Below are 14,359 nucleotides of genomic sequence, written 5' to 3'. Positions count from 1 at the left end.
CTGTCTGTCGATAAGAGAGGACAGGTTGAGCAGTAACTCTGTTGGGGCCATGCATTGGCCAGCCCCTTCACTGAGTGGATAATGTTGGACTGTGTGGGAATGGGGATCCAGGAGAGGAATAGCAATGTCGACGGCCAGACGTATCAACCCGTTCAGACATGTCCCTGGATGAGGCATTTCACCATCTCCAGTTTCCAAGGGACCTGCCAGCTCAATAAACACATTCAACAGTTTCTGAAATGTTCAGAATCAATGATCAGATGTGTGAAAAGGAATAAAAGAAAACCGCTAACATTTTTCACCCCCCGGTTTGCCCGTGGGATTTGTTGATGGATGTGGCCGTGCGATTGATCTTTAGTTTTGGGTATCTGCGGGATGATAAGTGCAGGAAAGAGCTGCAGATGCTGGTTTACACTGCTGATAGACACAAAATACTGGGGATCGGGAAGTGGAATTGTAATCAAAGGATATGGGGAAAAAGCAGGAACGGGGTACTGATATTGGAAGATCAGCCATGATCATATTGAAAGGCGGTGCTGGCTCGAAAGGCTGAATGGCCTACTCCTGCACCTCTGATTTTCTAATGATCTAGCCAGTTGGAGCTGGTCAGACCAGTTGCTGGGCGATACATCACATGGTCCCCTGTTTTCAAGGGACCAACCTGGGTAATATATTCATTCCCCAGTCTCAACATGATTCAGAATAGTCGACCAAATCTGTCACAAGGAACAAATAAAAAAGCCAATGTTTGACCCCCAGCACCACCCCACAATGATGCTCAGTGAGGTTTGTTCAGAGGAGTTCATTCTCAAATTCCAGGAATCTGCCGGTCATTCCTGTAGGATTGACAATCGTAACAGATGATGCCGATTTATTCCCTGTTTCTTGCTTATACAGGGAATACTGCCTTACAGCGCCAGGGACTCGGGTTTGATCCTGACTACCGGTGCTGTTTATAGGTTAATTGGCTTTGTATAATTGTGAACATTCCCTAGTGTTTGTAGGACAATGTTAGTGTGCGGGGACAATCTGGGTGTGCCGAAAGGCCTGTTTCCGCGCTGTATCTTTAAACTAAACAAAACGTCCCGACCTTCACAATCCTCTGCACCGATGCCGGTGGTTGCAGCTGATGCATGAAACCCTGCGATGCAGTTGCACTGGTACGAACCCGGCGTGTTGTCGCAAAACGTGTTTTTGCCACAGGGTGAGGATTTGCATTCGTCAATATCTGTGGGAACAGTGAAAATCCTTCACAATAGTAACACCGTTTGCTCCCTGTTGCACTCTGTAACTATGTTGATAGAATGGAGCGGCTGGGCTTGTATACTCTGGAATTTAGAAGGATGAGAGGAGATCTTATTGAGACATATAAGATTATTAAGGGTTATGAGGCAGGAAACATGTTCCCGATGTTGGGGGGAGTCCAGAACCAGGAGCCACAGTTTAAAAATAAGGGGTAAGCCATTTAGAATGGAGATGAGGAAAAACATTTTTCACACAGAGGGTTTTGAATCTGTGGAATTCTCTGCCTCAGGCCAATTCTCTGGATGCTTTCAAGAGAGAGTTTGATAGAGCTCTTAAAGATAGCGGAGTCAAGGGATATGGTGAGAAGGCAGGAACGGGGTACTGATTCTGTACTATCAGCCATGATCACAGTGAATAGCGGTGCTGGGTCGAGGGGCCGAACGGCCTACACCTGCACCTATTGTCTAATGTCTGTTGTCTGGATGCAGCAACACACCAGCGTGTGTCACAAACACAGAGCAGACTCTCGTTGGAACAAACGATTAAGTGAAAGGTTGAGGGAGAAAGGCAGGTGGATGGAGTTAAGGAACAGATCTTCCTGGATCAAATGGAATTTTCAATAGTCAGATATCCAGCAAGTATTTCACTGCCTCTCCTACAGTTCTCTAATTGTGTCTCTCTCTCTTTCTCTTTCTCTGTCTCCATCTCCCTGGGTCCTTCTCTTTCGGTTTCACTCTTTCCATCTCTTTTCCTCTCTCTCTAGCTCTCTTTCCCTGGCGCATTCTCTCTCTCTCTCTCTTCTCCCCTGTCACATTCTCTCTCTCTCTCTTCTCCCCTGTCACATTCTCTCTCTCTCTCACTCTCTTCTCTGCCTGTCGCATTTTCCCTCTCTCTCTCTCTCTCTGCTCTCCCCGTTGCATTCTCTTTCTCTCTCTTTTTTCTCTCCCCGTTGCATTCTCTCTCTCTCTTTTCTCTCCGTGTTACTCTCTCTCTCCTCATTCACCCATTGCTTAATTTCCCGTCCTCATGAATGGCGTTTGACCTGAGACATTGACTCTGTCTCGCCAGCCTCTGTGGGGGGATGAGCTGCTGAATCTTGGGATTTATTCTCTGTTTGATGCAGACATAAAAGGGCCTGTCGCACTTGGCCCATTTGCGCACCATTTACGCGACCTTGTCGTTGCGTTAAGCCACACGGGTAGCGTGTGTGCCGCGCCGGACGGTTGCATGGAGAAGCTCGGAGGGGTATGGAGTTACGGGCGGTATCGCGCGGCGCTCCTGGATATTGTAGGAAACAAAATCTTTGCGCGCCTCTGGCGTGACGTATCGCGTATGCACGAGGGCGTATTGCGGTCGCACGCAGGTGTCCTGACCTCGTACGTGCAGCGCGTGGTGACGCATGACTACGTCACCGTGCTTAACCAATGGATGTTTCAAAAGTTAACATCCAGGTAAGGATTGCAGATTTTATATCCTAAACGAACACTAGTAACCAAATTAGTTCTTTTTTTAAATAACCACCAACAATTTTACTAACACCATCTAAAATTAAAATTTGCAAACTAATTCTTAAGTTGTGCTCAAACCGTCAAACTGCTATAATGGAATAGAAATTTGTGTTTGTTGGAAATAATTCACAAAGTTTAAAAATAAATGAATTTTTCCAGCAAACAATAATTTTATCAATGTTTCACTTAACAAATGATGTCAATACGTTGACTCTACTTGCAGAACAGAAAAAATATTTGAAGTCGCATGATGATGTTCGTTCCGTCACTATCAGCCTGTCGTGTAAATGACGGCCAAATGGGACAGGCCCTAAAGTCCTCACCTGCACATATCATCTCTCCACTGTTGCCAGACAATTCCTGAAACCCAGCGCTGCATTTGCACTCATAGGAGCCCTCGGTGTTGGTACAAGTTGCCTTATCAACACAGGGTGAGGATTTGCATTCATCGATATCTGTGGGAACAATGAAAACCATTCACAGTGCTAAACCCAGTTGGCTCCCTGTTGCATGAGCACTCTGTGACCCTGGATGTAACATAAACACAGAGCAGACACTCGTTGGAACAGAGGATCAAGCGGCTTTTCTTGAGAAGGGCATGAAGGGTTGAGGAATGAAGACAGATGGATGGAGTTAAGGAATAGATCTTCCTGGATCAAATGGAATTGAGGAACCAAATGGCCTTGGACAAGCCAGAAGCTAATTGTCCTCGATTCCATTGGATGGGAAACTGTCTGTCGGTAAGAGTGGACAGGTTGAGCAGTAACTCTGTTGGGGCCATGCATTGGCCAGCCCCTTCACTGAGCGGATAATGTTGGACTGTGTGGGAATGGGGATCCAGGAGAGGAATAGCAATGTCGACGGCCAGATGTATCAACCCGTTCAGACATGTCCCTGGATGATACATTTCACCATCTCCAGTTTCCAAGGGACCTGCCAGCTCCATAAACACATTCAACAGTTTCTGAAATGTTCAGAATCAATGATCAGATGTGTGAAAAGGAATAAAAGAAAACCGCTAACATTTTTCACCCCCCGGTTTGCCCGTGGGATTTGTTGATGGATGTGGCCGTGCGATTGATCTTTAGTTTTGGGTATCTGCGGGATGATAAGTGCAGGAAAGAACAGCAGATGCTGGTTTACACTGCTGATAGACACAAAATACTAGAGTAACTCAGCAGGACAGACAGCGTCTCAGGAGAGAAGGAATGGATGGCGTTTTGGGTCGAGTCCTTTTTAAGACTGAGATTCAGGGGAAAGGGAAATCTGTTCTTTAATTCCAGGAATCTGCAGGGCAGTCCTGGAGGATTAACACCCTCAACCCCGATCTGAGATTTATTCTCCATTTCATGGGGACGTAAAGTTCTTACCTACACAATCCGTTCCTGCACTGTCCGCAGGAGGTAATTGGAACCCTGCGTTGCAGTTGCACAGGTAGGAACCCACCGTGTTGGTACAGGTCATGTGTCGCTCACATGGATAGTAGACACACTCCTCGACATCTGCATGAACAGAGAAAATCCTTCACAATAACACGGACACAGAGGATTCCAATATGAGTGCAATGTACAGAAGCAAATTCCAATTCCACCGGAGCAGTTGGCATTTAGTAAACGGTGCTCACAAAATGAACAAGTTATCATTAAACCCACCTGGTTCCCTTATGCCATCCAAGAAGGGTACTCTGGCCTGCTTGTGACCCAACCACCAGTGAGTTTAGCTTTAAAATGCCCCATGGAAGTCACCTGTCGCTCTCCAAGACCACCTCACCAGCACCTTCCAAACCTGTGAACTCCGAGTGTGTTCTGATCCGTCCGGACGACGGAGTTTCGATCACCCCAACAAGAGGGCTTGTACATCGGGCCATCTGTAGCAGCCATTGTGGAGGGTTCAAGGCCCCGTCCATGGGTGAACAAATGGAGGGGGAACAGATGCCCCTCCAAGGCCTGAGGTGGAAATATTTTGCTGTTCCCTCCTCAGTACTGGATCGAACTCCTGAAACTCCCTCCCCAGCACCACTGCGGGAGCAACCTCGCGAGATGGTCTGCAGCAGTTTAAGAAGGCAGCTCGCCATCAACTTCAAGAGCAAGTAGGGATGGGCATTGAACACTGTCCTTGGCGACAAGGCCCAGAGACAGGAACATGCCTGGTAAAAACGACACCAACATGCTGAATAGACAAAGAAGAACAATGGGCGGGGCGTGGAAGGTGTCATGGTGGGATGTTGACAGGATTCTCTGAGCATCAGATGTCACTGCTGGTGGAGGTTGCAAATGTCTTGTCCACTGGTTTATGATTAGAAATTACTCAGGACCGCTTCACTTCCCAGTCTCCAAGGTATTTACAATCATTGACCAAATCTTCAATCTGAACAAAACAAATAGCAATGTTTGACCCCAATACTGCGCCACGATGATTCTCAGTGAGATTCTGTCTGAGCAGTGCCCGGGGATTATCTAGAATTACAGGAATCTGCCTGTAGGAGTGACCATCACAAACAGTAGCTGGGGATTTATTCGCAGTTTAGTTTAGTTTAGAGATACAACGGGAAAGCAGACCCTTTGGCCCACCAGCGCCGACCAGCGATCCCCGCACATGAACACTAACCTGCACACGAGGGACAATTTTTACATTTATCAAGCCAATTAACCTACAAACCTGACTTCGTTTGAGTGTGGATGGAAACCGGAGATCTTGGAGAAAACCCATGCAGGTCATGGGGAGAACGTACAAACTGCGTACAGACAGCACCCGTAGTCGGGATGGCAGCAGCTCTACCGCTGTGCCACCGTGCCGCATTGCTGACATGCCTTCTTGCTGACATGAAGTCCTTACCTTCACACATCAGCCCTTTACGTTTGCCGGCAGATCTGGCTGGTTCCTGAAACCCTGAGTTGCAGGTACAGTCGTAGGAACCATTTGTGTTGAGACAGGTTGCATTAACATGACAGGGTGAGGAATTACATTCGTCGATATCTGTGTGAACAATGAAAACCCTTCACAATCGTAAACCCAGTTATGCCAGCAATATGTGACCCTGGATGAAGCAACACACCAGCATAGAGTCATAGAGTGATACAGTGTTGAAACAGGCCCTTCTGCCCAACTTGCCCACACTGGCCAACATGTCCTAGCTGCCTGCGTTTGGTCCATAACCCTCCAAACATGTCCTATCCATGTACCTGTCTAATTGTTTCTTAAATGTTGGGATAGTCCCAGCCTGAACTACCTCTTCTGGCAGCTTGTTCCAAACACCCACCACTCTTTGTGTGAAACAGTTACCCCTCATGTTCCTATTAAATCTTTTAATCTTCTTCTTGAACTGCTGCCCTTTGGTGGCATGAGGCGTAAACACAGAGAAGAGTGTCATTGGAGCGGAGGATCGAGTATCTGTAAAGGCCAAGGACAGAATGGTCGGTGTGGGAATGGAGCTGGAAGTTAAAATAGTGGCATTGGCCGACCAAGCGCAAATCCTCAGCAAACGCTGAATCCCAGGTCTACGCTTGGATACACGTGGGAGAGCTTTGATTGACAAATCATAGGACAAAGGTCAGGGAAGGAAGGGGAGGGGGAGAGGGTGAGGTTGAGAGGGAGAGGGGCAGAGGGAGAGGGGGAGAGGGAGAGGGGGAGAGGGGGAGAGGGGGAGAGGGGGACAGGGGGAGAGGGGGAGAGTGGGAGAGGGGGAGAGGGGGAGACGGGGAGAGGGGGAGGGAGAGAGGGAGAGGGATAAGGAGAGGGAGAGAAAGAAAAAAGAAAACATCCAGCAACTTCTCACTTGCCCACAGAAAATGAAGGACTGCTCCCCCACATGAAGCCACACCTTCTTGTCACCATTGTCATTCACAGTAAATAAACCTTTCCTCATGAGTTCCCCGTACCACAAGTGTGTGGGTACAATCATTGTCGGTCTGGCCTCTTCCCCTGATGCCACAATCAGAAAACTGCAAAAGGAGATGCGGGCAGGTTATCTGAGAGAATAGACCTTTTCAGAAACTCCATGGAGAGAGTGCATAATGTTTTATACCTCCAGTCCAGCAGTGCCATCGAGGCACACAGCACTGAAACAGCATAATGATAATATATAAATGACCTGGATGTAAATTTCATTTAGTTTCATTTAGTGATACTGTGTGGAAACAGGCCCTTCATTGTCATTCATTAGATCTTGGGCAGGGGCATTAAAGATTTTAAGGTAGCCAGTTAGTGGATGATGTGTAGAAATGTGGTACAAATGTACACATTTAGCCATGGGTAGGAATTGCATTGAAGAATGTTATTGTAATGGTTTTAAACTCCACATGCAAAAATATGGATGATTTCCTACAGCCTTTTCTACATACTCAGCTACATTTGGGCTGGCCATCAAAGCACAGCAATTGTAGTATTGTCCTCATCCGGCGAGTTAGCAAATAATAAACTAGATGGTACATATCAAACATACGGATATGCTGGGAATGGAGGGATATGGGTTATGTGCTGGCAGGTAAGAGTTGGTCTTGACATCAAGTTCGGCACATTCATTGTGGGCTGAAGGGCCTGTTCCTGTGCTGTACAGTTCTATTTCTTATCTATACCAAAATGATGTTTAAAAATTGAGAAGTTGGGGCGAAGAGGAAGTGGAAATAAATGACCGCCGCCTGTTGTCGTTATTTAGGTCACTGAATTGAGGATGGAAAAGGGAACAAAGAGCAGATGTCCCCTGTTAACCTAACCCAGTTCAATGAACTCAGAGTCTTGAGTACGGGTCCATCAACACAATTTCCAGAAGAGTGTGCAAAACAGAGGGAACATCAAGGTCATTGATGTTGAAAATCGGAATGGTCAAAATGGCCTACTCCAGCTGCTATAAGATCTTAGTTCAAATTTATGAACATATTTTTCCTGCCCCACCCCCCCACCCCACCCCCACATCAGTCTGAAGAAGGGTCACGACCTGAAACGTCACCTATTCCTTTGCTCCATTCATGCTGCCTCACCCGCTGAGTTTCTCCAGCATTTTTGTCTAGCAACAAATTATGCACTTATATTTATACACATGCATACTTAAGTAGAAGCATTGGAAACACACTAGTGCGCACACACACACACATACCTTCATACAAATCATTAATTTGACTTCTTTCCCCCACTTTAATCTCAGGCAAACAGTAGTCACCTGAGACAATTTAACACTCACCTATACACTGGTTTTTGTCATTTGGATCAACTTGATGACCTGCTGGACATGTTTTACTCTGTGATAGAAAGACCATGAAACTCTGGGAACAGTCATTGCAGAAGGAATACTCTGAGCTTGGAGCTCAGAGAAAATGACAACCACCTTGGATGTAAGTCTGGCCAGTCCACCTCGCATGGGGAGTATTTAAATCCAAGCTGCGGGTCTTGTGATTTAGTTTAATAAGTAATTAGTTGAAAGTGAATTAAATGTGCCGTTATTGCATATTAATTATGTGCCGGCATGTGTGGGTGACTTAGGTACTAATTAATACGCAACAAAATCTTTCCACTGTATCTCGGTAAATGTGGCCATAAACCTAATTATAAATGTTTTTCTCATCTCGGTCCTAAAAGTTTCCCCCTAATCCGTAAACTGTGAACCCTTGTTCTGGACTTCCCCAACATCGGGAACAATCTTCCTGCATCTAGCCTGTCCAAGCACTTAAGAATGTTGTAGGTTTCTATAAGATCCCCCTCAATCTTCTAAATTCTGTCCATACTAGCCCTCTGGAAACCAGTCCCTTCGGCCCACAACACCCACACTAACGCTCCAGAAAGCCCCCCCCCCCCCCCCTTCCCCACTGGCCAAAAATATTGGAATTGATGGAGAGGTGAAATATTGTGTTGGGGGACCAGCCCTCCCGTGTGAACATGGGACCCAACGAGTCTCACTTAGTCTAGTAAAAACTTAAAAATAAAGACTACGTTGTACCAGATCTTACTCTGAGAATCTCTTTGTTCAACACGTCAGTTGATATTGTACGGAGATAATAGGGTCAAGACTTATCAGCAGAAATGTGCACTAACATAATATATAACCTCGTGACCTGCCACATGTTCTCTGTAATGCCTATATATTCTGCACTTGGTATCAAGGGGGGACCAGGTGTGTGTGGGGGGAGGGCCACCGGGAGAACAAAGAGGAACCCGGTGGGGGGGGGCGGGGGGTGTCGGGTCTCTCCAAAACCTACACATCCTTCCTGTAATGGTGTCTGCAGTACTCCAAATTCAGGGTAACCAAAGCCTTATCGAGCTGCAACATAACTTCCTTATTCCTAACTCCTGACCTAGAAGAGTAACAGTGTCAATTACAAAAGTCCCTAATGAGACAGAGCTAGAATATCATGTGTGGGTCTAGTCTATGTACCTGAGGAAGGGTCTCCTTACAATTGGGCAGCAACGGTTCATTGACTGACTGCTGGACTAGGGGCAGCTCTCTGAGGAAAGATTAAGCAGGAACGCATATGTGCAAAATATCTCACTGATGTGGGCATGGTTATAACAGAGTTTGACAGGGTGGACGCAGTGATGATTTCTTCAACGATCTGCATTGACGTGTCAAGATCGATATACGTTTGGACAATGAGGCAATCAAGGGGTGTGATGTTAGAGTGGGGAAGTGTTTCTGTTGTAAAAAAACAGCCAACATCTCATTGAACGGGCAAGCAGCAATGAGGAGCTGAATGGTCTAATATACGATCTTAGTTTGTACCAATGAACACTCGATATGCACATTTATACACATACACACCATCTCATTGAACAGGCAAGCAGCAATGAGGGGCCGAATGGTCTACACCCGCAGCTATAAGATCATAGTTTAACAAATTATGCACATACTTATACACATGCACACTTAAGTAGAAACATTTGAAACACACCCTCGTACAAACATACTGCATTCATTCATGAAATTCAATATTCTGACTGCGTTCCCCACTTTAATCTCAAGCACACAGCAGTCACCTGAGACAATTTAGCACTCACCAATACACTGATTGTTGCCATTTGGGGCAACTTGAGATCCTGGTGAACATGTTGCACCCTGGGATCGATCGACCATGAAAACACTGCAGCTCAAGGCAACTAGGAAGAAACAAAATGAAGCGGTTAGACTTTTGTTCTCCCAGTTTTGCTGCTTCTCTCCTGAAAACAAAACACAACAACCCAATACAGCATGGGCTAGCACTGACATTGACCATGGGAGCGAGACTGGCTAAAGGCAATGGGCGCCCTTCCTGAGATGTGGATCGAAGGCACTGAACACTCAGCATTCTGTGCTTTGTACTCAACTACCAAAATGCAGACACCGCTACTATCAACTGTGGTGTTTAAAGCTCAGGAGACTCCATATCACAAAGTTGTAAACACAGCCCAGGCCATCAACGGCTCTGACCTCCCCACCATTGAAGGGATCTATCTCAGTCGATGCCTCAAAAAGGCTGGCAACATCATCAAGGACCCACAACATCCTGGCCATACACTCATCTCTCCGCTGCCATCAGGTAGAAGGTACAGGAGCCAGAAATCTGGTATATCCAGGTTCAGGAATAGCTGCTTCCCCACAGGCATCAGGCTATTAAACACAACATCAAACAAACTCTGAACTATAACAGCCTATTGCACTTTATCTGTTTATTTGTGTGTTTATATATATGGTCTATGGTATATGGACACACTGATCTGTTCTGTATTTATGCCGATGATATTCTGTTGTGCTGCAGCAAGCAAGAATTTCATTGTCCTATCTGGGACACATGACAATAAAACTCTCTGGAGAGTCTTGACTCTTGAACTGTTTAAGATTTCCAGTTTATGCACGGCTTTCTCACATCGTCAAACAAAAGAAGTATTTATTTTCTGTGACATCTCCCAGGTTTACCAAGGCTGCGTCTTGTTGCTACACCCACCCCTTTCCCCTCCCTCCCAGTCCAACACCTTAGCTAAAACCAGCAGGGGTAGGGATTCATTAATAAACCTTCCGACAAAGTTAAACCTGATCAATGCTAACGGGAGCTGTGGACAACACTGAGAAATAGGTGTTATAAATGAAGATCTTGGTGACTGTCTCCTCGGCACAGAAGACAATGGACGTTTCACCCTAAATTACAATCTACTCGATGGCCGGGGTCTAAATTGCCCCCAGTAATGAACTCCCAATGGATGGCCCCCAGTGTGTGGAGTGCAGCACTGTTGGGCTTGCCTGCTGCCGGTGGCAACCTGCTGCCCTCCAATAATGTGAAGAGCGGGGAGCGAGGGAGGTTTCCCTGGTGCTTGGCCCAATATTCACAGAGAGACACAGCACGGGAATAGGCCCTTCAACCCACCGAGTCTGCGCTGACCATCAGCCTACAGTCATCTCTCATTAATCCCACATTCTCATCAACTACCCCCAGAGTCCACACACGTATTTGGGATGTGGGAGTAAACAGTCTCCAAAAGAAAACCACAGTATGCCCTCTTTTCTCGACTCACACCCACCTCCCCTCCCAGCCCCTGAGTCGGGAGAGGGGGGTGAAAGGAAAGGACGGAGAGAGGGTGGGAGGAGAGAACAGATTGGACAAGAGAGGGAGGGGACTAGGAGATGGGAAGGGTTGGATGTGAAGGAAGGGAGATGAGGGGAGGGGAGGGAAAGAGTGGGACGAGTGGTTTGGGGCGCAGAATGAATATTTACCCATTAGAGGCAAACAGCGGCCCGTGTTGCTGAGGCCCATTCTCTGCAGCTTCACCCGCTCCTGTGTCAGCTGATTCTGAAAGCACCAGTGTTTATACACCATCTGATCTCTTCATCACATCAAGCTAGTCAGCGGGGGAAGGAAATGAAACTCTCTTACTGCGGCATTCTCAAGGCAAAGATATCCAAACGTATTTGTTGGGCATCTCAGGGCCATGTCTCTGTTGTCATTTCGACAGGAAGACTGAATGCCCGGATCAGACCAGGACACAAACGTGGGTTCGATTCCGAGGGGGGGGGGGTTTGGGGAGGACGGTTCAAAGTTCAAATCCAGGGACTTGGGAGCATGGTAATTGCAGCAGCTTCTTCCCCAGTGATCGGCACGATGCGATTGTGTGGAGATAGGGAGTACGATTAGCGACCACTGAAAATAATGTGTTACTCCAGCGAAGAGGGTCACAGGAACAGAAGTGAGGGAAATGATGCGTTGCTTCTGCTGGAGCGAGTCACATTGTGGCTGAGAGCTACTGGAAATCCAGAAATAGTTTCATTTGTCTCACTCACAATTGGCCTTAAGCCAGTTTTGTTTTAGTTTAGAGAAACAGCGTAGAAACAGGCCTTTTGGCCCACTGAGTCCGCGGCGACTATCGACCAACTCATACACTAGCACCAACATACACACTACGGGACAATTTACAAACTTTACCAAAGCCAATTAACCGACGAACCTGTACGTCTTTGGCAATTGGGAGGAAACCAGAGCACCCGGAGAAAGCCAACGCAGGTCACAGTGAGACCGTACAAACTCCATACGGACAGCTCCCATAGTCAGGATTGAAGCTGGGTCTCTGGCACAGGTTTACCGCAGCGCCACCGTGCCGCCACGTTGCACTTCTGTTAAGAAATCATCTATTGATCTCTTGGGCTATAACTCGTTGGAGAACAATGAGTTTGCCTGAGAATGGAGCCAAACCAAACCAAAATTGGTTGTGCTGGGTGTTAAGAACAGGTTACTGGTGGAAACTGTGGCACAGTGGTGCCAGTCCGAAGATGGGTTTCAACCAGAAACGTCACCTATTCCTTTTCTCCAGGGATGCTGCTGTACCCGCTATGTTACTTCAGCTTGTGTGTCTATCTTTGGTGTAAAACCTGCATCTGCAGTTCCTTCCTGCACAGTTTTGCAGCTAGTTTTGTATTTTTATTGGCACGTGTACTGAGGCAGAGTGAAAAGCGTATGGCGTGCACAGCCTAAAGTTGTAGGTCAACTTGATCTTGTTTGTGCACGTCGGGTTGATTGCATTAGTCGAAACAGCGAGGACCACGTGAAGGTTACAATATCCCACCCCACCCCTAGAGTGTTGGGAGTGGATGCAAAAGTGGCATAACATTGGTGAACAAATGATCAGCATGGACTTGTATGCTCCATAGATGCTGCTGCACCCGCTGAGTTCCTCCAGCAATTTTGTGTACCATCAGCATGGACTTGGTGGGCTGAATGGCCTGTTTCCTTGCTGTATCTCTAAAATCTATTCCATGTCTCTACTATGAAACCCCTTTGCACTCTCAAGCGATGTGATATGCACTCCTCCTGATCTTCCCTTTAAGAGGGAACAGCCCAAACTCAACACCCTTTCAGGTCTCTTTCAGTCACATCCAGGCACTGATAATCAAAAGTTGAAAGTCAACAGTGAACATTAAATGGTGTCTTCAGTATTAGTGACCGGAAAACATTGTAAAAACAAAAATAACTTCTTTCAATAAATGAAGTTTGCAGTTCCTTACCCAGTGTGACCAACAGAGACAATGAATGTTGTCACCACAGCTATGATCAGAAGGGTGTCAATGAAGATAAGCGAGCAAGATGCAAGAGTTGTGCACAAGGGCTGAGCTGAGTCGTGAATCAGTCCACGGGGAGTCAGGGCCAGGGATACAGGGGGTTAGGGATGAGTGGCTGGCTGCACCACGGTAGTGCTGACCACTCTCCTCCCGCCAGCATCTCCCGCTGATCGCTGCTGGCTTCCGCACAGCTTCTGCTGGGATGGTCTGCAGCAGAGCGAGGGATCCAGAACAGTGGGGCCCTATTCTCACACTAGTGTGTGCATGCCCTTTAGTTCCTGCTCAAGAAACTGCAGGGCATGTCAGCAACAACATATCAGGAGATCTGGTGTCATCTCCTGAGGCAGCGAGAAAGCTAGGGCACATTACTGCTGATGCTGGACCACGGCTTTGTGTGGTCATGATGAGCTGAACGGCCTGTTTCCATGCTGTATGACCCGAAGACTCGCTACGGTTGAAGCCAAAGGAAAAGGAAAGAGTTCATAGACTAGCCGATGTTCAAGGACTCAGATTGGACAAGGAAAGGTTTAGAAAGATATGGGCCAAACGCAGACGTGTGGGACTAGTGTAGATGGGCCATCATAATCAACATGGTCAACTTAGGCCGAAGGGCCTATTTCCGCGCTGTATGGCACTGACTCAGCAAGAGACCTGAACAAATATGACGCAGCTGTTACAGACCTAGAGTCATAGAATGATAAAGTGTGAAAACAGGCCCTTCGGCTTAAATTGCCCACACCGGTCAACATGGCCCGGGACTGTTGGAGACAGTGGAGGAGGGTCAGGGCGGTGAGTACTTAAATCGGGCACGGGGCTTGTTTTCACAGAGGCCCGGGACCGTTGGAGACAGTGGAGGAGGGTCGGGGCTTTTACCAAAACCCGTAACGTTCCACACTCCATAGGGAGGGTTTCTGGTGGAAGCCGCTGATTGGTGGAAGCAGACTAGAGGAAGCAGCTGATTGGGTGCAACCTCAGGTGCAGTTTAAAGGGCAAGAGGGAGCAGCTGTTTGTGTCAGATACCTGCTGATTTCTCCCAGCAGTTTCTATTGTATTATACTGGTATCGGATCCAGGGTAAGGCGAGAGAATGACAGTCAGAG

The 14,359-nt window shown here is 47.1% G+C and overlaps 2 protein-coding genes across 2 annotated transcripts in view; both read right to left on the bottom strand.

Moving 5' to 3' along the window:
• Positions 1-4,239, bottom strand: part of LOC116981643 (adhesion G protein-coupled receptor E2-like) — a 73,177-nt gene extending 68,938 nt beyond the window's left edge. Inside the window, exons 1-3 of the mRNA XM_033034729.1 lie at positions 4,124-4,239; positions 3,077-3,208; positions 1,091-1,228 (exon numbers count right to left, since the gene is read on the bottom strand). Of these exons, the coding sequence (XP_032890620.1) occupies positions 1,091-1,228; positions 3,077-3,208; positions 4,124-4,217 (364 nt within the window). The 5' untranslated portion in view covers positions 4,218-4,239. The remainder of the gene's footprint in view (positions 1-1,090; positions 1,229-3,076; positions 3,209-4,123) is intronic.
• Positions 4,240-4,807: 568 nt separating this feature from the next.
• LOC116981642 (epidermal growth factor-like protein 6) lies at positions 4,808-11,840 on the bottom strand. Its single transcript, XM_033034728.1, has 4 exons — positions 11,425-11,840; positions 9,738-9,836; positions 5,589-5,729; positions 4,808-4,899 (listed from the first exon to the last, which is right to left on the bottom strand). The coding sequence occupies exons 1-4, from the start codon at positions 11,525-11,527 to the stop codon at positions 4,808-4,810; spliced, it is 435 nt and encodes a 144-aa protein (XP_032890619.1). The 5' UTR covers positions 11,528-11,840.
• Between the last annotated feature and the right edge of the window lie 2,519 nt (positions 11,841-14,359).

The sequence above is a fragment of the Amblyraja radiata genome, chromosome 15, assembly GCF_010909765.2.
Source record: "Amblyraja radiata isolate CabotCenter1 chromosome 15, sAmbRad1.1.pri, whole genome shotgun sequence".
In the NCBI taxonomy this organism is placed as follows: domain Eukaryota; kingdom Metazoa; phylum Chordata; class Chondrichthyes; order Rajiformes; family Rajidae; genus Amblyraja; species Amblyraja radiata.
This window is presented reverse-complemented; position numbering and strand designations above follow the sequence as displayed.

What these genes read in the sequence shown, in the direction of transcription:
- LOC116981642 (XM_033034728.1), bottom strand. Translation starts at nt 11,527, where the DNA reads ATGGTGTATAAACACTGGTGCTTTCAGAATCAGCTGACACAGGAGCGG. An exon ending in CCGCTGTTTGCCTCTAATGG is followed by an intron (nt 9,837 to 11,424) that starts GTAAATATTCAT and finishes GTTTCTTCCTAG; the next exon opens with TTGCCTTGAGCTGCAGTGTT. An exon ending in TAAAGGGCTGATGTGTGAAG is followed by an intron (nt 4,900 to 5,588) that starts GTAAGGACTTCA and finishes CGTTTTTACCAG; the next exon opens with GCATGTTCCTGTCTCTGGGC.